Source organism: Rhododendron vialii, chromosome 9a, assembly GCF_030253575.1.
Source record: "Rhododendron vialii isolate Sample 1 chromosome 9a, ASM3025357v1".
Taxonomy (NCBI): Eukaryota; Viridiplantae; Streptophyta; class Magnoliopsida; order Ericales; family Ericaceae; genus Rhododendron; species Rhododendron vialii.
The window spans coordinates 11919628-11945312 of record NC_080565.1 but is presented as its reverse complement, the minus strand read 5'-3'; the positions used below and the strand labels follow the sequence as shown (position 1 = coordinate 11945312).

The 25685-nt window shown below is 36.8% G+C and overlaps 1 protein-coding gene and 1 long non-coding RNA gene across 4 annotated transcripts; one reads left to right on the top strand and one right to left on the bottom strand.

Moving 5' to 3' along the window:
* Nucleotides 1-5231: 5231 nt before the first annotated feature.
* LOC131301312 (uncharacterized) lies at nucleotides 5232-21877 on the bottom strand. The gene is made up of 4 exons (XR_009191247.1): nucleotides 21731-21877; nucleotides 20850-21086; nucleotides 18677-19619; nucleotides 5232-5481 (listed from the first exon to the last, which is right to left on the bottom strand). It is a non-coding gene; the product is annotated as an uncharacterized LOC131301312 (long non-coding RNA).
* Nucleotides 8219-11760, top strand: LOC131301311 (uncharacterized). Of its 3 annotated transcripts, none has more exons than XM_058327514.1 (3): nucleotides 8219-8295; nucleotides 9899-10629; nucleotides 11384-11760. In XM_058327514.1, exons 2-3 carry the CDS (start codon nucleotides 10302-10304, stop codon nucleotides 11437-11439), a joined length of 384 nt encoding a protein of 127 aa, XP_058183497.1. In that variant the 5' UTR covers nucleotides 8219-8295; nucleotides 9899-10301; the 3' UTR covers nucleotides 11440-11760. The 3 variants fall into 3 exon arrangements, 2 of the variants coding, with proteins under 2 accessions (XP_058183497.1, XP_058183496.1); XR_009191246.1 differs by lacking the exon at nucleotides 8219-8295 and having other exon boundaries at nucleotides 8662-10180; nucleotides 10369-10629; nucleotides 11384-11759; XM_058327513.1 differs by lacking the exon at nucleotides 8219-8295 and having other exon boundaries at nucleotides 8662-10629.
* Nucleotides 21878-25685: the final 3808 nt, after the last annotated feature.

The window sequence follows — 25685 nt, the reverse complement described above, 5'->3', positions numbered from 1 at the left end:
TACCCTTGTAACTTGTTCCTCTCTTTTTTTCCGTCTTTTCTTGGCAAAAAAAATTAAATTGAAATTAGAGGAAAAGGATAAAACTCTTTTCTTGTTATGAGCAGGAACTTCAGCATCAATTGCTTATTTTGCCATCAGCTTTTATCAATTATAATTACAATCTCAATCATAATCAACATCCCAAAAATGAAATCAATTGCGAAGTATTTTCCGACTGCAAACACCTGACACCTGGTACATCACCGACCGACCCCATTCAACTCTGTCAGCAGCTAATTGCAGCTCCAATCACCACCAGCTAAATACCTAGCCCCATTGAATCGAAAATGAAACATAAAGCAATGCAAAAATCCCCAATTTAAAACCCCTAACTATCATAATTACTCAAAATTGCATTTTTTATACGAAACCCTCAAAAGATTTAGGGGTTGGAAAACTACTACACCATAGTTTGAGGGAGGAGAAGATGAAGTTCGGTGGGCTAAACGTTAGAGAGGAGGCGATAGAGGGAGGACGGGAACGAGATTCGATTGCGTCGACGTCTGCATCGTTGGAGTTGAGAATTTCACCAGCGTCATTGCAGTTGAGAATCGTCTGTGTCGGAGTAATCCACCGACTGGGAAAGCTTGAAAGGAAAGCTGGGTTCGGCAGTGTGTTGACGTCCACGTCAGAGTCGTTGGGTAAACCGTCGGTGACTCGGCGGGTAGAAAGAAAAGGGAAGCTTTATGTTCCTTTTATAGTTGATTAATGGAGTGGATACAGTTCTGGCGATAGTTAAGGAAATGGATATAGTTAAGGTAAGGAAGTGGATAAACAAAAGGAAGCCGTCGGCGATGGGTCGGAGTAAACCTGGATAGCGTTTTGGGTACGTTTAAGGAAGAAGATGAGAGAAGGATAATATAGTCCTTTTACAATTGATTTTGACTTTTCGTATTATTTTTCTTTCCCAATTTCAAACCACGCGCGTGGAGTCCAGTTTCTGTTAATTTAGATGGAAAATGTAACGGTTGCCTTTACTTCAAAACCATAAGGGGACAATTTGGTCATTATTAGTAAATCTCAAGGAGGTCATTTGTCAAAAGGCCAAACCACAAGGAGGTAATATGTACTTTGCCCAAGATAAAAATACAATTTACTTGATGAAGTAAAATGTATTGAATTGATTGAAAAGTAAAGATAAAATGCTATGCTGGAAAGACTTTGGTTTGTAAGTGATGGGCTTCGTGGTGTTGGAACCATTTTTCTGTCTTGATTTCTCATATTTATAGGCCAAGATCCATACGGTTTTGGCCTCACTCGAATTTCCCACCTTTATTTGGTGATGACAAGTGTCCCATGAGCCTCCAATTTTCCCTCAAAAGTGACAGTTATGAGAAGTTAATCCACGTCCATCTTCTTTGCAAATAAAGAAATTATAGATAATCGAAAACATGGGAAAAATAACCAACCCACTACCTAATCTCCTTTAACTTACACGTGGAATCTCAAAGTAATGGGCTATCTGCCATGAATTCTCCCCACATTTTGTGGCATCAATAGGATCATGGGCTAATTGTTTCTCCATGGAATGCCATGTGTCCTTCATTTGTACAGTGTGCCCACTAACAAATCATAAACCACCATTTTCTCCCATGTAGATCACGGCTATGAATAGCCTCTAAATCAAGTTTATTAAGTTGGTTGTCACATTTCTCTTTCCAATAGTGACCTGAGTTCGAGTTTCACGGAAAGTAGGTTTGGAATTCAGGGCTATAGATAGCCTCTAAACCCCTCCCGTCGACTAACATACTAACATCTCACTAACCCCCGCTAATGTATACCATATGACAAAAAAAAATATGGCTTGTATATATATATATATATATATATATATATATATATATATATATTAATTACATGAGCCACCACATAGAAAATTATTCAGCACATCTCGCTTCACTTAGACAAAAATTATTTGGGCCTTGTTCCAAATTACAAAATTAATGTGGCCCACTAATTTTTAGCCTAAGAAACTCATAAATATCAGTCCAATTTGATTAATATTAAATGGCCCTCCAGTGCTGACCAAGAGTTTGGTGCAAAAAATGAGGGTGTAAACAGCTACATACATAACACTAAACACAACTTCTCACATATATGTGGGGCCGACACATTCTAGTGGTGTGGACCGCACATGTATGTAAGAGATTGTATTTGATGTGTTGTGTTTGAATTATTGTGTTCCTAGCATTTTTGCATAGCAATGAGGCCTCGGCTAAAGGTGTCAAACGTGCCTGTCGTGCTGTGCCGTGCCATTTTCTTCCGTGCCAACCGTGCTTCGTGTCATGCCATACCGTGCCCATTTACTTCATCGTGTCGTGCCGTACCGTGCCTGTGCCGTGTCATACCGTGGGCCATTTTGCTTTGTCAGGTCGTGCCTTTATAAAATCGTGTCGTGTCGTGCCGTGCCTGATTAATTAATCGTGCCGTGCCTTTTTTTGTCGGGTCGTGTCGTGCCGTGCCTTTTTTTGTTAGGTTGTGTCATGCCGTGCTTTTTTTTGTCGTGTTGTGCCGTGCCTTTTTTTGTCGGGTTGTGTCATGCCGTGCTTGTTGGTTCGTGTCGTGCCGTGCCGGCCCTTAATCGTGTGTCGTGTTGTGCTGGCCCTTAATCGTGTGTCGTGCCATGCCATGTTGTGCCATCAATTTTCGTATACACATCACCAACTGGCAATCGGTTTTCGTCTAAAAAAAAATCTTCCCAAAAGACACACATTCTGGTGCCCAGTGCATCGGTGCCTCTAATGTTCTTAAGTTTGTATATCGTAGTATTCAATATTTCAATCCTAATGAGTAATGATTATCCAGTGTCCTACGTGCAAGGTGCATCCCCCTAGAAAACACAAGCTCTCACAAATGTTATATTCCAAATTAACATTAGTAACTAACGTTGTTGCCAATGGACTGTAGCCCAGTTGGTATCTCCTCGTCCTCCTCATGTGGGAGGCCAGCATTCGAGCCCGGGATGGACGTTTGGGATTCAGTATGGGTAGTCTTTGAAATCCATACTAACATGTTGCTAAGAGAGAGAGACAATAGCATTACAATCAAAGAATCACCATGAAATTCAATGTTGTTGTGGAGGTTCGGATGGGTGAGACTTGGGACCAGAAAGCAGATTTTTCACATTTAGTAGAAAAGCTTGGTGCTCATTCTCGACCAGATCAAAAGCTATTTGAAATGCGAGCAGAGCATCATCCTTATTTTCAGATCGTAGAAGTATTTTCATTGAGAGAACTTGAATGAAGAAGCCTTCAATATTGTTTTGGTGTAGGATCCCTAATTCAAACCTCTTTTTGTTTTTATCCACACAAACTTACATTGTTGTCCTTTGAATATGTGGAAGGAAAATTCTAAAATCAACCCATTGGGCTGACAATAGTGAGAGTGTGAAAATCACTACCCATAATATAATCGAAAAATGCTACTCAAGGTTATGTATTCCACATGTAAAGCTTAACACAATAACATCCAATCCATGATAATCTGTTAGATATAATTGATTTTGATTATGTTCTATGACAAAATTAATTTATGAAAAGCTTTTTATTTTTCGACAAGTAATATGGTTGGCCCTGCATAATTCATTTTCAATTGTATTTTTGGACTACAACACATTTTGATACAGTGTCGAAAATGAATCTTTTAAAAGCAACAATATTGATCCTTGGCCCAAAACTCTTTTAATTGTGGCCCTTGAAATCCCTTTTTAAGTAGTAGTACTATTAGATTTTGGACATAAGCTCTTTCGGCCATATCTATTTTGTTGCCTTCTAGTTCACTTCAGTCCAATTAAATGAAAGCTAGAAAACCAAGCCCAAATTAGTTTTATCGCAAAGTGGTCGATCGGTTTTGAGATTGGTCCACCGACAGAGATTTCAATCTCAGTATTTTGTTCAACTGCTTTTGTTGACTTGAGAGCTTGGGAGTTAATACTCGATGTTGAAAAATACGGCTCAACATTTCTCTACTACATTCAAGGAAAGACAATCACCTTGTTTGAATTTCATTTTTGAAAGTTATTTTTGATGTAATGAATGAAGAGATAGAAAGAAAAATATATTGAGAAATGTGTAGAAAGTAAAATGAGATGAGTTGAGTTGTGAACCAAACAAGGTGAATATCTCTACAGGTGTACATTTTATGGCTCAACGTTCACTTGCAATAAATGAAGATCAATATCAACAGAAATGAGATTTACATCTCAACGGAAAAATTTCAACTGTTCAAATATTCAAACTATAAAATGGAAGAGGTTGAGCATCTACAAGCGATACAAAACAATATTGAAGAACTTTTCTTAAATTCCTTTCTCTGAGACAAATGATTAGTTTAAAAAAAAATAAGAACTAAGAAAATTAACAACAATTTCAAAAAACACAAACAAAAAGACACGTCCCTTAATTTAGGGAAAAACCATGAGCTAGCAAAAGTATCAAATCTACCAAGTGCCAAAACCGCCACCCTCAACAATAACTCCCTTGGTAGAATTGACCCAAAACCATACATGCATATATACTATTAGGTGAATAAGACTGGAAGATGCCACAACCGTTGATCTGATTATTTCCTCTGCCGAAAACATGCTGGCCAAGAAAACTCACTTCTAAGGTTGTAAATATAGTAACAAGCAACAATCTATACGGTATACATAGAAGAAGCATTTATTTGAAAAACAAAAAGAAAACTATTTGTCGATAGCTTATTTACACCAGATTCTGGACATGACTCTATTTGAAGTTGACATTACAACTAAACAAGATACATTAGCATAGAACAGAGCTATCTATTCATAAAACTATAATCTGGGAGGAGTTCACTGGGGAGGGCTAATGTTGTCAAGGATCCAACACCAATTTAATTCCTTTCTTGCCAGATATTCAGGCATCTCCCAACTTCATTTGTAGATTCATATCTGTTTAAATGGACAACAAAAAGATTCTCATCAAGGCACGCCAGTATTGCAGTCCACGACAAGTGAATATATCACCAATTTCAATTTTTGGTTGCCTCCCAGTCCAAGGACATGTTTCTTATAGTGCAAAAAATTAACGCTCATGCAATACAATCAAATAAACAGCTAACAAACTAACAACAAACTAACAGGCTGGAGGGGCTAGGCCGCCACCTCAACTCAGCAAACAGAATATGCGAGGGGTTATGCCACCACCTCGGCTAAGCAATGCAATCAAATAAAATTAACTATACTAACTAAAAACAAACTCAATATTTAGCCTGGCTTCGTTACACCTCAGGTTTGGCATAAAACCAGGTTAGAGGTATCCACCAAGCTAAATACAAGCTACAAACACATAAACTACTAGAGATTGGATAGTCAATGACTCACTGTTCACCTTTCGAGAGCGAGAGAGAGAATGGATTCTGGAATGTTGGAAGGGCACTTGCTGGATCGAAAACAGCTACCACAAAAGCTATCCAAGTACACTATCCAATATGCACACATCAAACACTACAAGAAATCCGGCATTTTGCGAGGAATTTTTTAGCGAGGAAATCAATTTCCTCGCTAAAGGAAGGGTATTGGCGAGGAAATTACAGTTTCCTCGCTAATGGGACGACAGTAGTGTTCTATTGCGTGGAAGGCGAATTTTCCTCGCTATTTCCTCGTCGCTAAAGAGTATTTGCGACAAATTTTCAAATTTCCTCGCTAATAATGTACATGGGAAAAATGAATTTGCGAGGAAATACAAAATTTTGTCGCCAAAAGGCTGTAGAGTTTTTTTGTGTCAAACTTATTTGGACGCTAAAATTGTAACCATTTTGCGAGGAATTATGTTTCTTGCAAAATAGTGGTTATTTGTGAGGAAATAAAGCATTGGTTGCTAAAAACCTATATTTAGTGAGGAAATCAATTTCCTCGCTAAAAGAAGGGTATTGGCGAGGAAATTACGGCTTCCTCGCTAATGGGACAACAATGGTGTTCTATTGCGTGGAAGGCGAATTATCCTCGCTATTTCCTCGTTGCTAAAGAGTATTTGCGACAAATTTTCAAATTTCCTCGCTAATAATGTACATGGGGAAAATGAATTTGCGAGGAAATACAAAATTTTGTCGCCAAAAGGCTGTAGAGTTTTTTTGTGTCAAACTTATTTGGACGCTACAGTTGTAACCATTTTGCGAGGAATTATGTTTCTTGCAAAATAGTGGTTATTTGTGAGGAAATAAAGCATTGGTTGCTAAAAACCTATATTTATTTTTTGAGGGGAATTGTGTTCCTCGCTAAAAGCCTATAATTATTTTTAAGGCTCTCAGTAGAAAATTTTCTCATCCCTGCTTCCAATGGAAGCGGGGGCTCTGCTGTGCCTCATGGCACAGCACCCCCTACCCACACCCCCAAACGGTACCGTTTGGGATTAAAAAAAATCTTAAGTTTTCAATTTGCAATCCTAAAGAGCAGAAACGTGATTATAAGAACCTTAGAGATAAAATTTAATTATGCCTCTTTAGAATAATATGATCAGAATAATAAGATCTTCACACTGGTTCAAACTGATTGAAAATTGGAGCAGTAAATTTTTAACCATATTTTTTAATATATAAACGGTCTAAAAAATTAAAAAATAATTGTGGTAATTTTTTAACCATACTTTTTTGTGTGGAATGGATATTTTCCTAGCTAATAGTTGTCAGTAATACTTTGGCGCCAAATTTTCCTGTGGGCAGGAGAAAAGCATTTTGGGAGGCAATAGGAAAAGGCCTTGCGAAAGCCGGTAAACATTTTGCGAGGAACTTTATTTACTGCAAATTTTAGTCACTAAAAGCCTAATTGTGGTATTTGATACTAACAGTAAAAGCATTTTGCGAGGAAATGTGATGGTTGCAAAAAAGTTCAAAAAAAAATATGAGTATTATTTAAGTGTGACCCTTGGTATTTTTATACTATTGTTGCCCTTTTTTAAAATAAATGTCATTATATCTTAGTTTTACAAAAAAAATTGAAATATAACATAATAATATTACATAGTAAATAATTTTTCAAAGTTTCGCGAAACACGGATTAATTAGATCATTCATTAAAATTAATCATATGTTCGTTAGACACTTGATCGGACGAGAAATATCATTTTTTCAACAAATTCGCATCTCAATGAAGGGACTTTTAATACCTAATCGAGCAATAATTTTACATGAATGATTTAATCAATAAGCACAACAAAATCAACGATTTCGATCATCATGATTATGTCACGACCATGTGGTTATTGTATATCAGCAATTGCAAAGACTTAGTTTACTATCCATTGCGTCCCAATGAAGGGGCTTTCTGAACTCAACTGAGCCAAAAATTTACATGATTGCTATAATCACTAAGCCCCACAAAATCAACGATCTTGATCGTCATGATTGTGTCACTGTCGCGTGGCTACTGTACACTCAACTACTGCACAAGATTTAGTTTACTATCAAGTAAGTTGAACGTATAGATTATAAAGATTAGTGTCAAGTCTATTTTCATAATTGTCGATCTAAACAGTTAGGATTTCACCTTTTACTAATTACATCATTTCTATTAAAATTTGAGATAATCGGATATTGACAAACATATGATCAGAAGACATTAATGCGTCCGGAGGCATTAAAGTCTTTATGGTGCATCACTCGAGCCCATATTGTGGTCTTTTTTTTGCCATCCGAACCGTTTATCTTTTACATGACATGAATTAGATTAGTTTGTACTAGCATGAAGTTAATCAAGTATCGTTAGACGTTTGATCATAACAAAACATATCGTTTTATCAATGAATTTGTATCCCGATCGATGAAGCGGCTTACTAAACTCGATTGAGCCAAAAGTTATGTGACTGATTTCATCAACAAACACAATGAAATTAACAGGATTGATTGCTAAAAAAAATTTATGTGAGAGATTATGTTTGATGTTGTGTTTCAATTATTATATATGCAGCATTGTTACAAAAGAAATTAATATTTACAAAAGAAAATCATTTAGCGAGGAATAATTTTCGTCTGTCATTTGTCCAAAAATTTCCAATTAGTGGCGGGATTGGGAAAAAGGAGTGGCGCGCGGGAGGGGAAAAAAAAAGAGACAAAAGCGGCACCGTTTGGGCAAAAAGGGAATGCTAGTCCTACTTGTTTCCTTTCTCTCTTACGTCTCATAACCCCCTCTCTCTCTCTCTCTCTCTCTCTCTCTCCTCTTCTCTTCTCTTCTCTGGTGAAGTTGCAGAGAACACTTCAATGAATCTGTGGTAACTCTTCTCTGAGATTTTAGGTACACTGGTAAGTTTTCATCTCTCGTTTCCCATATATTCCTGCAAACATCCTAAATCCCAGTTGATTTGTTGTGATTATTTGGGGCAAAGGTCTCATAATCTTACACACACACACACACACACACACATATGTTTATCCATGGATCTGTGTATATATATGCACTTATATGTTAGTATTTCTCCAATCTATAGTCACAAAACCCCATCAATGCACCGACTCTCACAATAATGAAAAGCTGAAACCGAGCAAAAAAATAATAATGAAAAGCTGAATACACTGTGAGGAAATCAAGAATCTTGAAACCACATGTATGGAATTTTTTTATTTTTTTTGCTGAAATTAAGCACATGCAAAAGAGGCCTCATTTATTTACTCTATGTCTTTGTCTTTAATTAATCTATGTCTTTGTATTTAATTACTCTATGTCTTTGTGTTTATTTACTCTCTGTCTTTATGTGCTGAAATTAAGCACATGCAGAAGGGGTATTCAGTGTGGGGTTCTTTGAGTGTGGGGGTTTCAATTTCTGGTGCGGTAGCTGTGGGAGTACAGGGGTTTCAATTTTTGGTGTGGGGGCTAATTGGGGTTGGGTGTGTGGGAGTACGATTCTGAGGGTGAAGAGAGGTGCCATGTCTTATACTCAAAGAATGCAGCTCATTATTGATATGCTCTCCAGAATCTATACTGCTGGTTTTGGAACCTACATTGTTGGTTTCTTTGTGGCACCTATGGCAAAAATGTTAGATATGGGATGGACTTCCGGTGGAATGTTGGTGAACTACTCTGTTCTATGGCTTGTGGCTGTTCAAATCACTTGTGGCAGTCCCTTTCATGTACACTGCGGTTATTTGTCTCCCTTTTCATGGGGGTTGTTTTCCTTTTCTGTTTTGTTTGTCTGCTAGTTGATTGCTTATCAACCGGCTTTTCGATTTTTTTGGCTTGATATTTTTGGATAGGTGCCAACCTTGTTGAAAAGTATCCAGTGCGTCTTGTTGCCATTTTTTCTTTTGGGACTATCTCTTGTATTTTGTTCTCCTCTCTCTTAATATATCTTTCTTCTTCGCCATTCAAAAAAAAAAAATATTTTGGGGGCTTTGATTCTGGTGTTGTGGTTGGTTATGTGGAGTGCTTGGGAGATGTTAGGGGCTTCTATTCTGTCAATGGAACTCAGCTAGCACGACCAAACTGGTGCTGGATTTATATTACCATCTGCTATTTTTGTTGTTGCTTATTCTGGAACTAAAAGAATTTGAGTTGGATTCATGTTCTCTTTTTTTTGTGATCATAATTTTGAGCATTTGATATACTATACGAAAAGTAAATAGTAAATCATACTTGATGAGAAAGAGGTACTAAGAAAGTTTGAGATCTTTGGAGAAAACCAATTTTAAACACTACATTGAACTGCCCTTAACTTTCTTTTATTTCTTTTATTAACCTTGTAGAAAAAAGAAGAAAATCTAAATAGATTACATTACTTAATCTTTTAAACGTCAACAGCAATGTAAATTAACTTTAATTTAAGGTATTTTCTTCCCTTATATTCAATGTTCGTTCAATTTTATATATTGTTTGATGGTTGGTCTATTCTTATTCTTTGTCGTCTTATAGATATGCAAAGACGTCTACTAGAGGTGGAGGACGAGGAGGTCGTGGAATGACAAGTCATGGAATAACTCCTCATGGTGTGACTACAAGATCAGTGCTTACTCCTATTGTGAAATTTACGCCAAATAATGATGTGACTACAAGATCAGCAATTACTCCTGCTGTGTAATCTAAGCCAAATAATGATCCAGAGCAAAGAACGGTGTGAATCCTGACCTTCCTGAGACTTGGAAGGAGACTCATTACAGCCAAAAGAGACGATGTCATAGTTTAGAAACTGTATATGTAAGTGGAAAACATCTCATAATGTATTAGTTTTATCTTCTAGAAAAATTTGTTTTGATTGTCTAGGCATAATTTACTGTGATATTTGCAGAAACAGTTAAAAGATGTTCATGATCAAGCGATGGCAAATGGATTTGTTCCTTTGACAGATGAGGAGCTCTCATGTACAGTCTTTGGACCCTTTTCAGGATACGTACGTGGTTTAGGACATGGTCCCAAGCCTAGCCTAACAAAATCTGGCCAAGCTTCTCGGGCGCAACTTATAAGAGATGTTGAAGAGGCTAAAGAAGAAGCTACAGCAGTGCATAAGAAGTGTGAGGAAGCTCTAGTTGAAGCAACACAAGCTCGTACAAATGCTGAGCAACTAGCAGAAACCATGGCTAACATGCAATCCCAATTAAATTTCTTGTTACAGCAAAATGGTCGCAACATGCCTTCCAATGATGCTAGTGAGTATCTATTCCTTACTTTTTTTATACATGCAAAGACTGAAACTCAATTGAAAAACTTAGGTCCTTGAATATCAGAAACAGAGTTTTAGTTGTAAGAAATCTGCGTATAAGTGCTGGAATGATGTTTCCAGTGCTAGAACTGTCGTTTCAAGTGCAGAAACTGGTTTTACATGCTGGAAATTAGGTTTAATAGGTAAAAGTGTGAATCAAAATGTTGGAATGAGTCCTAGTTGCTGAAACTGGGAATTATCTATGCAGGGACATAACCTTTTACAAGTTAGTTTAGAATTTCTAGACCATTTATTGCTTTCATAACCTTAAAATCACGTACCAAGAGAATGCCGATAACTTTTCACAATGTGTCTTGTATTCTATTGTTTCTAGATGATATACCTTGAAACTTCTACTGCATAAGTTCAACCCTCCGACTTGGGTTGGTAGACAGTGCCGGCCAATTCTAATGATTGTGGTTCGATTTTTTGTGGCCTTGATTGAGCACGTCATATTTATGTGCTGAGGGGAACTAATGGCAGAGAGTTGGTTTTTTACTCTGTTGTTAGAACCCCCTTGGAAGAGCTACGCTAGTATACTAATATACTTTCCTAGCCTAGAGTGAAAGACTTCTAATGAGTATAAATTTTTTTATAGAAATTTGTTGGGATATTCATGTTTAGTAGTGATGGTATATTGTAATCAAATAGTAATCAAGACTAGAATTTCTAAACCTTTCCATTTTACTACATTTATGTAGATTGCTCAACGAATGATGGTGATCTTTTTGTGGATGAAAATGCAATGGAGTACTAGATGGGAAACCAATGATGTTTGGAGGACAAAGCCGCTTTTTACCTTTTGTTTTTTGGGACTTCTAGATGGAAGAAGGATACTTGAAGGATGCAATTAGTTTCTGGTACTCAACAGTACATAATTTGGTATTTCATTGTTGCCTTTTGTTTAAAGGACTTCTGGTACTTGACAATATGATATAGTACTTCATTGTGGAGGATATTGGAAGGAGGCTTTTGGTATTTAACAGTACATAATATAGTACTTCATTGTGGTTTTTGTATAGATACTTGATATTATGTTTTGGGAATTGAGGTATCATGTTTTGACATTGAGAATTGTTTTAATACTCCTGCAATTATTTTTGAGTTTGATGGATTGTGTTATTTGAATAATATAGCAGATCATTGTACGACAAGAAGCAAAAAAAGAACAATTACCAAGGGGTTTTTTTGTCGCTAAAAGAGTAATTTGTGACAAGAAAATTATTTTTTATTTGCGATAAGAAAACTATTTTTTATTTGCGAGGATGAGTTTCTTTGCAAATTGTATTTCTTCTTTTGGGATAAAATTTTATTTCCTCACCAAAAAATAACTTTTTGCTAGGGAATTTAACTTGTCGCTAGTGGGTGCACCATTTTGTGAGGAAATGCTTAGTCGCTAAACATATATATTCGGCGAGGAAACATGTGTTGTTGCTACTTATGGGTCATTTTGCAAGGAATTTTTTTATTGCTAAACATTTAAATTTTGCGAGGAAATTCGGGTTGTTGCTATTAAATGCACCCTTTTTGTGAGGAAACATGTGTTGTTGCTACTGAGGGGTTATTTTGCGAGGAATTTTTTTTGTTGCTAAAAATTTATATTTTGCGAGGAAAGTCGGGTTGTTGCTATTGAATGCACCCTTTTTGCGAGGAAATAATTTGTCGCCAAACATGTATATTTGGCGAGGAACGGGATACTTATAGCGACTAATTTGTTTTACATTAGTGTCAAATGATATTCCTCGCAAAATGGGTCATTCAATAGCAACGACCAAAACATCCTTGCAAAAAATAACCCTTTGGCGAGGAAAAAATATTCGGTCGCAAAAAAGAATCTGAGACTACCCATTTGCGAGGAATGGACGACGAATGAAATTTTGTCGCAAAAGCCCTTTTGCGAGGAGAATTAAGCAGTTAGCGAGAAATATATTTCCTCGCAAAAGGCTTGATTTCTTGTAGTGAAACAAAATCCATGAGTAAGTGCGTAAACACAAGAATTTTTATGATTAAAATCAAAAGTTAGGTGTATCAAGAATGTAAGGCCCTCTCGAATCTTTACTGTTTTTTTTGGGTAAATTCGAATCTTTACTGTTCTTAGATTCAAAACCATTTGAGTATAAAATGGTTTTAACCAGTTTTGTTGAGAAACTGAATGCTCCTGTAACGACCCTGATTTTCGGTAAATAAAAATTTCGTTAAATATTTGAATTTTATTTTTAAATTACTTGGATTGCTTTTAAAATTTCTTTTTAATTTTTAATAATCCGTCATAATTAGATTTTAGCCCTTTAAAATTATATTTCTTGGCAAGAAGTCCTACATGGCAAGTAAGGTTAGTTTCTAACCGATTTGTGGAGAAACTGAACTACCAATCCACCTAGTTACGATTCCCTAACCCTAGATGGACCTTTTTGACCGTCTTTGAGCCTTATGAACCCCTCCAACCCTAATTGAACCTTTTAGACCTAGAGAGGTCATCATTATACTCCATGTCTAGTCATTTCAACCTTAGTCATCATCATTATTCCTTTACCCATTGGATAATAAATGTTAGGGGAATTTTTGTCCCTTGGATAATGAAAGCTAGATTTGCCAATATGTTTATATATTTGACAAGACAACTCATGCCATCATTTTGCAACTTAGCCTTGTCATGCATGCAAGCCTAGGAAGAATAGCCTTGAACCTAATTCCCCTTCTAGACTTACTTTCCTAGATTTTCCTAGATGTACATATATACATATATAACGATATATGTAGTCATATATATATATATATATATTCATTGAACAAGAGAGAGAGAGAGAGAGAGAGAGAGAGAGAGAGAGAGAGAGAGAGCCGAGAGGGGGAGAGGAGAGAGAGGCCGAGAGAGAGTGAGAGAGAGGGTGGAATGTGTGCATGTGTTTGTACACTTGCACAAGCTACCTCTTTAGCCCTATTTTAGCCTTAAGTCCAATTGACTAGACAAATCATTCTAGTCAATTTCTAGCATAGAATCCTAGCCCTAATCATCCTAGATTTGATTCCAAAGTAGCCATTAATCATCCTAGAAATTGGCTACAACCTAGACCTATGAATGACTAAACATGGAAGGCTATGCCTTACCCTAATCAAACCCTACCGTAGACTTGTAAGACTTGCCAACCTAGACTATGATCACGTAGATTTACCTAGAAAGCCTAAGATCCTACTTGATTTTATAGCCTTATGCCTAAAGATTGAATTCGACAAGTCATGGAATGCTTTCAATCATGATTTGCCCTTTTAACCATTGGACAATATTTGCTAGGGAAAATTTTATTCATTGGGTAATAGAAGTTAGTTTGACTATAAATAGCACCCCATCTTTGCCATTCAACTCACACCTTCACCCATTCAACTTCTCTCTCTAGAATCCTTGCAATTGTTCTTTGTTCTTCTTGTTTTTAAATTGTTCTTGAGTTCTTCTTGTGTTCTTCAAGAAACTCATCCTAGGCCGCCACCAAACCGCCACTCGACCACCTTTTCGATCCAAAAAAAAAGCTTAGTAGTTAGTCCAAGATTTAGTTTCAAGAGAAACCTTTCTCTTTTGGAGCTACCGGAAGCCTACCGTAGGAAGTCACTCCGCCTGATTATCAACTTACATTTCTTAGTCGTCACTACCGCCAAGAAGAACGGTAGATTTTCTCTACTCAGTTCCCTAAGTATAAGTAAAATATTCTTATCATCTATCTCTAAGAATTTCGTATGATGCTTGTACGTTAGAAATACATGAGAACTTGAAAGGTGTTTTTCCTTAAAGATGAAAAGGAAGGGGAGTATGTTGAACATCTCAACTTTATTTTTCAGAATAACGTATGTTGTTTAGAACTTCCCAAAAAGGAAGAAAGAACGGTTTTCAAAAGTTAAGACTTTACCATTTGATTAGAAGTATTCGTATTTTCATATTTAAGATGGTTATGAGCATGCATACATGAATTACTTGTATTACTTGTGGTAAAGCATAAGTGATTTTCACTCCAAGGGCGTCCGTACATGTGGTGTTATGCTTGAGCACGATTAGTAATATTGAGTTGGATGATCTTGCTAGTTTAGTTTTCAAGATTACAATGAATGATTTAAGATTTTGTATGTGGAAAGTCCTACCGCGGAGTCTATGCATGAAAATGAGACACGAAAATCGAGAAAGTAGACGCATGGCACCTAGGGTGTGGTTAATAAAAAGGCGTGTTTGAAAATGATGAAATGTTTTGGAAACTGTAATGTGGTTGGACGTGGTAGCCTATTGTGTGGTGTGAGTTTTGTGTGTGTTCCAATGGGAACCTGGAATAGCGGAACCATTGTGAGGTTGTGTGCGTTCCCATGGGAACCCGGGGCGGCAGAACCATGGTGAGATATGGCTTGGTTATCCGCGGAGAGGAGCCAATGCAAATTGTGTGCCAATGGGAACCCGGTGCGGCGAAACCATTGTGAGGATACTCGGAAACCCGGAACGACAGAACCGAGATTGGGTGTGTAAAAAATGATTTTGGAAATGTTTAATGGTATATGAAAATGAGACACAGTTTACGATGAGTCGCGTAGGAGAAACTCAGAAAGTTATGGACACCAACGCTAGGAAGATAGCGAATGTGGATGTGTCATTTATTCATGAGTTATGTGACAATCATGAGTTTGTGTGCTATATCTATGACCTGCTATTTGTAAGTTAAGGGTTGGTGGGTATAGGATTATTCTGCTGAACTCTTGTGGCTCACGGTGTTACCTTTGGTGATTCTGACATATTATATCGGTGGCGACACTGGTATAATATGTCAGACCTTGTAGATGATCAAGATGAACAGTACACCTTGGAGGCTTTTGGAGCTAAGGAGCTGGCTAAGATGGAGGAGCAGGTGGAGCTGTAGATAGGAACCCTAGTTTCCCTCCTTTTGTATAATAAAGTACTCTTGTGAGAATTATGATGTAATATTGAGCCAGTCTCTATTTTGAAGTTTCAATAAAATGTCCTTTTAATGTTCCCAAAATTCGGAGCGTTACAGCTCCAATCCTTACTATTTCACGTATTTAATTTTGGTATTCAAACAGATCAAATTGCGTATGTTGTATGCACCATTTCCAGCACATAAGCAGTAAGCACCTGTAACAACCGTAATTTTTTTTCATTAATATCATTATAGGTATTATTAGTAATAATATTATTACTTTCTTAATACTATTTTTTTTTTTAAAAATATGCATGCAATTATGAACATGCATGCAATATTTTTTTTTCTACACAATGCATGCATGCACATGCATACACCTCTTCATCTCCCTCACCTCACTCTCATGCGGCCTCCTCATCTCCCATAGCTCCATCTCTCTCCTGTAATTACTCCCACCATTTCCTTAACCTCCAAGAAACCCAAGTTTATTCCCCCTTGCTCCAAACCAAAATTTGCTTCACCACCAAGTATAATCCGAGGTAAATTCGTTCCTATCCTCCTCATGCTCCCTCCCTGGCCTTAAAATTGTTCTTATCCCGTCCAATTCATTGCCCAAGAGATCAAACCTTCATAAATTCAATCTTATCACCTCTTCAAAATTTGCCTATAAATACCCCACCACTTCGACCCACAAGCACACCTTTGCAACCACCATCCTTCACTGAGTCAAAAAAGAAGAGAAAAACTGAAGGAAACCAAGCTCCAAGCTATGGAGTTTTAGAGAGAGAAAGTGAGAGAGAGAAAAGTGATTTTGTGCCTAGACCCAACCAAAACTCAATCCAACGTTTCCAATCACCTCCTACACCCCAAAGCAACACCAAACAACCTTCAATTCAATCCCAAGGCTCCCCCTCGGTCAAAACCGAAGTCAACTTCCAAAAAATCCAAAGTTTCGATTTTGAATCAATTCGATCCAATCGAGGTATTATAATCCATTCCAACCACTCTTCTAAGTATATTAAGTGTTTATATGCTTAACCACATGCCCCGAACGAACCCATGCATCGAAACCATGACGAAAAGACAAAAAAACGAAATCTGTCGCGGACCTTGCGGGCCACAAGGTCAACCCGGCCAGACCTTGCGGCAGGTACTATTTGGTTCGAAATCGTTTTGTGACCTCCCGAACACCATTTTTGACACCCGGACTATTTTTCCTAGACTTTTCACACCTCAAAGATCATAACTTGTTAATATCATATTTTTTTTATTTTATTCTCTATTTATTATATTTTATTCTTGTTTTCTTTTTAAGTTTACAAACGAAAAATCTTTGCGACCTTCCAAAGAATGTTTTTACCACCCAAACTATTTTTCCTAGACTTCTCACATCTCAAAAATGATATCTTGCTAAATTCATAATTTTTTTTATTAAATTTACTATTTATTATTATTTTTAAAAATGTTTCCAATCAAAATTACTTTACGACCTTATAAACCTTGTTATTAATGCCCGAATAATTTTTTTAGACTCTTCACATTCCTAAGATGAAACTTTGATAATCTCAGTATATTTTATTTATTAGATTATTTACTATCTATTTATTTTACTTTCGGCAACTTTCGTTAATATCTTTATTTTAAATAATTTCGCGACCCTCCGAATCCAACTTTTGATACTTGAACATATTGCATAGGACTGTAGGACTCGTTTTAAGGTCATGCTACTTCACTCAATTTTATCATCTTTTTTTTTTTTTGTATTTATCATGGTTATTTATCTATTTTAAATTCTTAACTAAAACTAGTATAAGCCTAGGCTTACTAATTTTTGACCAAAATTAATATTTTCCTTCTTAATAATTAGATAAAAGTTTCTTGCATATTTATTAACTTTTTGGCCATACAAGACTAAGGGCAACGGCCCATTCATAAAAAGTTATGTGATTGCATTGCTTGTTATTTGTTTTAGTTATTATTCGATTAATTGTATATTGCACCGATACCATTGCTCGTTATTTGTTATTATATTGCACTGATACTTGATTTGAATACTAGATTGGACCCTAGAGACATGGGATGGTATGCGAATAGAATTCACATAGACGATGCTAAGTTAATGGAAAAATGGTAAAGTGTTGAAGTTGTGAGATTGTGGATTATGATTTGGCCATGGCTAAGGGTGACCTACGGGGCCCGGTGATGTTATTGTGGTGACCCTAACGTATGGTACGCCATGAGAAGTTCCAAAGGATAATCGTGCCTTGCAAGGCCAGCAAGGGGGATTGTCCCATGACACGATCATAGTTAGTGACTTAAGTATGGTGGCGACCATAACGTATGGTACGCCATGGAACGTTCCAAAGGGTAATCGTGCCCCCCGCTATGGTCTTAAATGAATTCATGCGAAGTACATAACTTAGATGAACTCGTTTAGAACCTCATATGCAGGACAAGCAGAGGGGGTGGGGATTTTCTTTGACACGGTCATAGTTAGTGGTTATGGGAGGAAAGGATCTCGCGGATGAGATCTTAGATCTCACATAGGGTTAATGGATAATAATAAACCAGTTTATGTGAAAAATCTCTGTTTACTTCTTCACATCATTATTATCTTGTTACTAGCTAACTGTAAAGTAAGAGGGGTAATTGGGTTGGATTATACTACGGGGTGAACTCTATCACTCAGGTACGGATTGCCTGGCAACCGTGCCAGATTTTGCAAAAAACTAGGAAGAGACACAGGACCCCGAAAGCAAGCAGTTCTATACGGAAGAGAATCTAGAGGTGGGAGCTGAGCCAGAGTACACTTGGGATCCGTATTAAGCTTAGAAGTCGTCTCTGTTATTTTGTCTATTTCATTACCACAAAAACTATTTTTAGCATTTCCACATTGGTTGGTAATAAATGAATCTTATGTTGAATTATCCGTTTTGGATTTTTGAATTTTAATTTAGTAAACTTTCAGAAAATTTTATTTAATGCCTCCGATTTTTATTCTGAAAATCGGGGCGTTACAGCACCATTTACTTTAATTGAGGGAATCATAAAAAAGCCATGGATACAAAAATAAGTGAGAAAATCCACCTTCTACATTTTGTTGGCATTAATTTGCTTCAGCCTTCACATGGTTTGGTCCTTGGCGTCTACAATGTCCTACAAAACAAGAACCAGCACCAGCACCAGCAGAAAATAGGTATATGAAAGCCAAATGAACAAGGAAAATGAATAAGAAAATTGAATTCTGCTTAGATATTAGTTCTTTTTATCATCATAGCAGAAAATTGAAATGGATGCAACGTTAAGTTGCCATTATGGCCTTCATAAGTTGCAACACCACTTCATAGTTCATAACAATACGGCTCAAACATTAGTGTTTTTTTTTATCATCATAGCCGGAAACAGAAATGGATGCGGCAATGTTAAGTTGCCATTAAGGCCTTCATAAGTTGCAACACAATCACACTTCACTTAGCCAAAAATTGGGGTTGTGTCTGTGGCTTATTCATTTCAGACTAAAAGGAGACACACACACCCCACAACGCATGCAGGCAACATCCACTTCAGTTAAGTGAAGCTAAATAGACCACAAGGCATGCAGCAAAACTTAGGCTCAGCATATTAGTTAAGAAAATACATCATAGCCAAAAATTGAAGCGGGGGCAACATCATGTTGCCCTGTAAGGCCTTCATAAGTTGCCACAACATCCACTTCAGCCCACTTACTGAAATGAATAAGCCACAAACACAAATGCACAATACTAAAATGAATAAGCCACAGACACAACCCTAGCAGAATAAATGAATAATAAATTCAAACCAAATGCCAGTAGGTCCCCCTAATCACTATCGATATCAGAGTCTGCAAAATAGCCTCTGAATTCATCTTTAGCTGAGCATTTTTGAATTCCAAGGTGTACATCCTCCCAATCTTTCAAGCAAATGAGACAGTCCAAAATGTCTGGAGCTAGTCTGCTCTTCCTTTCATCCAACACTCTTTTACCTGTACTAAAAGCAGATTCAGATGCCACTGTAGACACGGGAGGGGTTAGTAGATCATGTGCCGTGATTGAAAGAATGGGATATTTATCTCATTTTTTTCCACCAAGCTAAGACATCAAAATCATGCCTGTCGTTTGCGTTAACAGATTCTAGGTCCAAATATTTCTCAAGTTCAATGCGTGAAGTTACAGTGCTACTTCCTATTCCTAAATTTGAACAAACGAAATCCCAAAATTCATCATTGGTACTTGTAGAAGATGTTAAAGGAGTAGCAGTACAGGTAGCATTAGAATGAAACTTAGAGTCACATTTAGCATACATGGTAGTCAATAAATCATTCACATTAGCAGAAGAAGGTAAAGTAGTAATCCTTAAATTTGTACCAATCTCTCTTAAGAGCAAGCTAACACCTTGTAACTTCATCCTAGGGTCCATTATTGCAGCTTACATAAATATTGGTGGCATTTCCTCATAATATTTTCTGAATTTTCCTTCCATATCTATACAAGCATGTGCAAAATTTGGATGTTCCCTATGTTTTCGAAAATTGACACTGATATTGAAAAGATGATGAAACACAATACAAGAAGTAGGATAACGAACACCAGAACAAGCTACGGTAGCAACATAAAACACTTTCAAAAATTTCATGAACTCAAAACCAATTTCCCAATCAGCTGGAGTTAAAGGAGTACCACGACACGGTCGATACCTCTAATTAACAAAAGCAGATATTGCATCACTATATTTCCTACAAGACTTTAACATAATGTAGGTCGAATTCCAATGATTTTGAACATCAGAGTTCATATTTTTGGGTTTAAGATTGTAAAATAATATGCCCAATTTATCAAATTCTTGTTGCCTAGATGGGGAAGTAGCAATAAAAAGAACAGCATCTCTAATTTTTTTAATCTATGGTGCTATATGTTTCAAACCATCTTGCACAACTAAGTTAATGACATGACATACACATCGCAAATGCAATAATTCACCAAAATAAGGAGTCGTCAAATTTCTTATAAACAATGGAAGTGTAGCAATATTAGCGCTATGGTTGTCAAAAGTAATGCTATAAACTTTATCAACAACTTCAAAATCCCTAAAAACACCCATAATACTTTCAAAAATCTGTTCAGCATCATGAGGAAACTCCACTAAATGGAAAGCAATAACTTTTTTTTGCAAAGTCCAACAAGAGTCTATATAATGAGCAGTCACACAATATAACCACGATTATTTATACCAGACCACGTACCCATGAGTAGCGTCGTGACTTTTTTGAATCGCTAAGGCCTGAATTTGCAGCTGCAGGAGTAGAACCTGTTGGAGTAGCAGTAGAACCTAAAGGTCCTGTTCCACTTCCACCACCAACAATGTTTGAAGCAGCCTTCTCACCTACAGAACCCATACCTTGTGGTGCAATAGGGATTCGTGGTAGTTCATCAGAAGAACCTGAGTGGGAGTCACGATCCTCCCCATTTCCAGCATCAATCTACAAAAAAAACACCATAACAGGGGTTATTAAAAGGGAAACAGTGCATGTGTGTACTAATATACGAAATTAGTGTAGGTGTGTGTGTACAAAATCAGTTTCGACAAATTTGTTGAAAATAGTAACAAAAGTGAAAAGCCCTAATTTCTTGTAATTACTCATTTCAGAAATTAGTAACAAAAGCCATTTCGTAGTCCTAATTTCAGAAATTAGGTTAGTAACAAAAGCCCTAATTTCTTGTTACTAACTTTAGATTAGTAACAAAAGCCATTTCGTACACCCTAATTTCAGAAATTAGTAACAAAAGCTCTAATTTTGTAACCCTAATTTTAGAAATTAGTAACAATTAACAAAGCCCTAATTTCAAAAACTAGGTGAAAACCCTAATTTCAGAAACCCTAATTATTTGGCTCTTCCAAATAAACCCAAACTGGGTTTTTATTCAAAAATATTGAACTTAACACATCAATCATGAAGAGAACCTAAAACGGGATGCATGTCAGCATGTGGTCAACAAACAGGAAAACGAAAACAATAGCAAGAATTAACAACATGTTTTCACATCAAAACACCAAGTACTTGCAGTAAAACGGGCCAAAGCCGAAGATTGTAAACGAAAACAGGCCAAGGTTGTAAATACTCACCGTTTGAGTGTTGTGTGTCACCGGAAACGAAGAGAGACAGAGGTGAGTCAGGCAAACTCAGATCTAGTTGTAGATCTAGGTTTTGAGTTGTTTGAGTTGCTGAACTGCTGAACGGCAACAACAACGGAACGGAAACGGTCACCAACTCACTGCTAGAAACAGCAAAGGTAGTCACCACCAGTCAGTGGTCACCGACTAGGGCTTCACTGTTTGAGAGTTGAGAGAGAGAGAGAGAGAGAGAGAGAGAGAGAGCGCCTTAGGCGTTGAGAGGGAGAGACGGTGTGAGAGTGAGAGTGAGAGTGAGAGAGATGTTGAGAGTGAGAAATGAGAATGAGAGAGAGACGTTGAGAGAGTCAGTCAGTTAGAGAAAGACGTTGAGAGAGTCAGATGAGAGTGAGAACAGAGCGACTGAGAGAGAGAGGGTTGCTAGGGTTGTTCTCAGTCTCATCTCTTCCTATTTATACCAGTGCCGTGCCTGATCATGTGCGACAGTCGGACCATAATGCATATGCACTCAATAAAGAAAAAATCTCGTAGAGTCCTATCGTGCATCACTCAAGGGCCGCCCGAGCTGTTTGTTGAAAATCCGAACCGTCTACCTTTTATATGGGAGTGATTATATCATTCGTGCAAAAAATGAAGTAAATTAGTTACCGTTATATACTACATCGCACATAACAAAAAAAATTCCTATTAATGAATCTACGTCCCGATGAAAGGGCTTTCAAAATCCGATAGACCCGAAAATTTGCAAGAGTGATTAAAACACCAAGAACAACGAAATGAACGGTATGGATCGTCATACTTGTGTTGCAATTGTGTGGCTAGCGTACATTGAACTATAGTGGAATACATTGGTTTAGAACCAGATAAATTAGATGTATAGATTTGAAAGGTAGTTGTAGACTCATTTTTTTGAATATTCGATCTAAACCGTTATGATTTAAGATCTTGTCAAATTTATCATTCTCCCCAAAAACAGGTGATAATCGGATGTCGGAAACCACGTGATCAGAACACATTCGGTGCTTCCAAAGACGTTAAAGTCCTATAATGCACCACTTTAGGGCAGCCCGAGTTGTTTTTTGAAAATCGGAACCGTCCACCTTTTATGTGGGACTATTTATATCATTCGTGCAAAAAATGAAGTAAATTGGTTATTGTTATATACTCAATCGCACATAACAAAAAATTCCCTATCAATAAATTTACGTCCCGATAAAAGGGCTTCAAAAACCCGATAGACCTGAAATGTGCGAGAGTGATTAAAACACTAAGAACAACAAAATGAATGGCATGGATCGTCATACTTGTGTTGCAATCGTGTTGCAATCGTGTGGCTAGCGTACAAGAGGCCCATTTTTTTAAAATAGAATTATATAATTTATATTACTTGTTCTAATTACAAGCACAAAAAAGATTGTTGGCCTTGATGGTTTGAGATGTGTGTCAAGTCCCCAAGGACTTGGGTTTGAACCCTATAGAGATTATTTTTTTAAAATCAATTTTTTTAAATTAGTTTTTTTCTTATTTATTTTCTGCACATATATATATATATATATATATATATATATATATATTTATTTATTTAAAAATCTTTACTAGATAAAACGGAATATATATCAATATATGTGTAGTAATTGGTATATTATCATGTTTGAATTTTGATTCAAAATTTCTTAATCATATCAAATATTTTAAAAGCTTATTTTACTTAAATAAAAGAAAAAGATTAATAAATTATTGGATTATCAAAAAATACACACAAATAAAGTAAACTATAATATGAAATCCCTTGTTTATTTAATAACATATTTTTTTTGGTTTTTCCATGCCTCATGTCGTGCCCATAGGGCCCGCCCTGAGGTGAAGCCCGAGGTGCAGCCGCTTTAGGCCTCCAAAATTCGGGCGAAAACTGAGCCTCATTTTTCATAAGACGAAAATATATTATATATAAGTTATTCCGAATTCTAACACAAGTAGAGTTCCAACATCAGTGGTTTATGCATATTGTTTAAACTGAGGTCCCTGTTTCAAGTCCCATGAGGGCCATTTGGCAAATTTTCTTTTCTAAATTTTTTTGTTGGATCTAGGTGAGACTGCATCTCTTGTATTAGTTGTGCTTCAGTTGTTTTAAATGTTACTCACACTAAGGGTTCAAATCTTTTGCACACTACTATAAATGTTTGGATAAGTTTTCTTTTTAATTTGAATTTAATTTTTAACTTTTAATATCTAGTTCACAGAAAAGAAAAAAAAAACACTTTTGACTATATAAAAGCATAATAATTACTTCAAACTCAACAAAATTTGATAACAAATGTTTAAAATAATTAATTCTCTTATTATTAAAAATAACATTTTTATGATTAAAGTTCATAATATAATTAGTCAAAAAAAACACAATGTATGAGCGATACGTTTGATTCATATTTTTTCTAATGGTATAAATTGTTTTAAAATTTTATTTTAGTTAAATTATGAACCTAAAAGTTTAATCTTTTAACCTTATATTAGACACATACATTGAATTTTTTCGTTAAAAATATAGGGCCTCATTTTTAGAATTCGCTTTATGCCTCTAAAATCTCAGGACCGGCCCTGTGTGCCAATGTCGTGCCGTGCCGTGCCGTGCTAGAACCGTGCCGTGCCATTTCGTGACTTGTGCCCCATCCCACTTCCGTGCCGTGTCCGTCTAAGACCGTGTCGTGCCGTCCAGTGCCAAGCCAACTTCCGTGTCGTGCCCGTGTCGTTCCCCCTCACTTCCGTGCCTTGTACCCGTGGCGTGCTGTGCCGTGTCTAGCTAGAACCGTGTCGTGCCATGTCATGACTCGTGCCCCATCCCACTTCCGTGCCATGCCGGTGCCGTGCCCGTATAAGACCGTGTCGTGCCATGCTCGTGTCGTTTCCACTCACTTCCGTGCCGTGCCGCCGTCAAACGTGCCGTGCCAGTGCCGACCCGGCCAATTTTACACCTCTAGGCGTTAGGGCCGGCCAGGGGGTAAGCCCCGCAAGTCGGCCGGCTCGGGCAACCCCCCGGCATAGGGCAACAAAAAAAAATTTGTATGTATACAAAAAAAAATAGAAATCTAGCAAAACATATATTTAGGGGCATCATCCAAAAAATTTTCTACAAATTTTTAAAAAAAAGTAAATATGTATGGTTTCCACCTACTTTAAAAAATTATGATACTTGAGAAAATTAGGAGGGTAAAATAGAGGTTTTTATATACTTGGGGTAAATAACAGATAAAAAAAATTAGAAGGGCAAATTATTAAGAGGGAAAATTAGGAGGGCTATCAGATAAGAAGAGAAAAAGAAAAGGGACGCTATAGCCAAAACGAGAAGGGACAGATGATGTAATTCAAACTAAATTGACAATATAATCTTGTTTTTGTCCTTTTTTTTGTTGCTTGTATGTCTTTTTTATATATTTAACACTAGTGGGCAACGAGCCCTATTATTCGCAATAAAGATTTGCAGACAACCACATAAGGAAAAACTCGTTTAGGCCCATTCCAGATCCCACAAAAATCTAGAAAAATATTCATAAATTTTTTAATATTATTTTATAGGGCTCTGTAAAAAATCAGCTCCAACGGACTTCAGTAAGTGTTACTTTTGAATTCATATGGGCGAATTGAGCAGTTTCGCCCCAACGAATCCAAAAGTAATACTTACCGATCGATATCCCTTGGAGCCGATTTTTTACAGGGTCCCTAAAATAATATTCAAAAAATTTTGGATATTTTTCTAGATTTTTGTGAGACCCGGAATGAGCCCAAACGCATTTTTTCTTACGTGGTTCTTTGCAAATCTTCCTTGCGATTAGAAATTTTGAGTGGACAACCAAGCGAAAGGTCGGGTTTGGACAACCCAGATGTCGGGGCCGGCACTGCTAGGCGTATGCGAGAGGCTTGTATATGTGGTTAATGATTGTGTTCCTATCATTTT

Coding starts and splice junctions, on each gene's coding strand:
- LOC131301311 (XM_058327514.1), top strand. CDS start 10,302: ATGGCAAATGGATTTGTTCCTTTGACAGATGAGGAGCTCTCATGTACA. Junction 10,630..11,383: donor CATGCCTTCCAATGATGCTA/GTGAGTATCTAT, acceptor ACATTTATGTAG/ATTGCTCAACGAATGATGGT.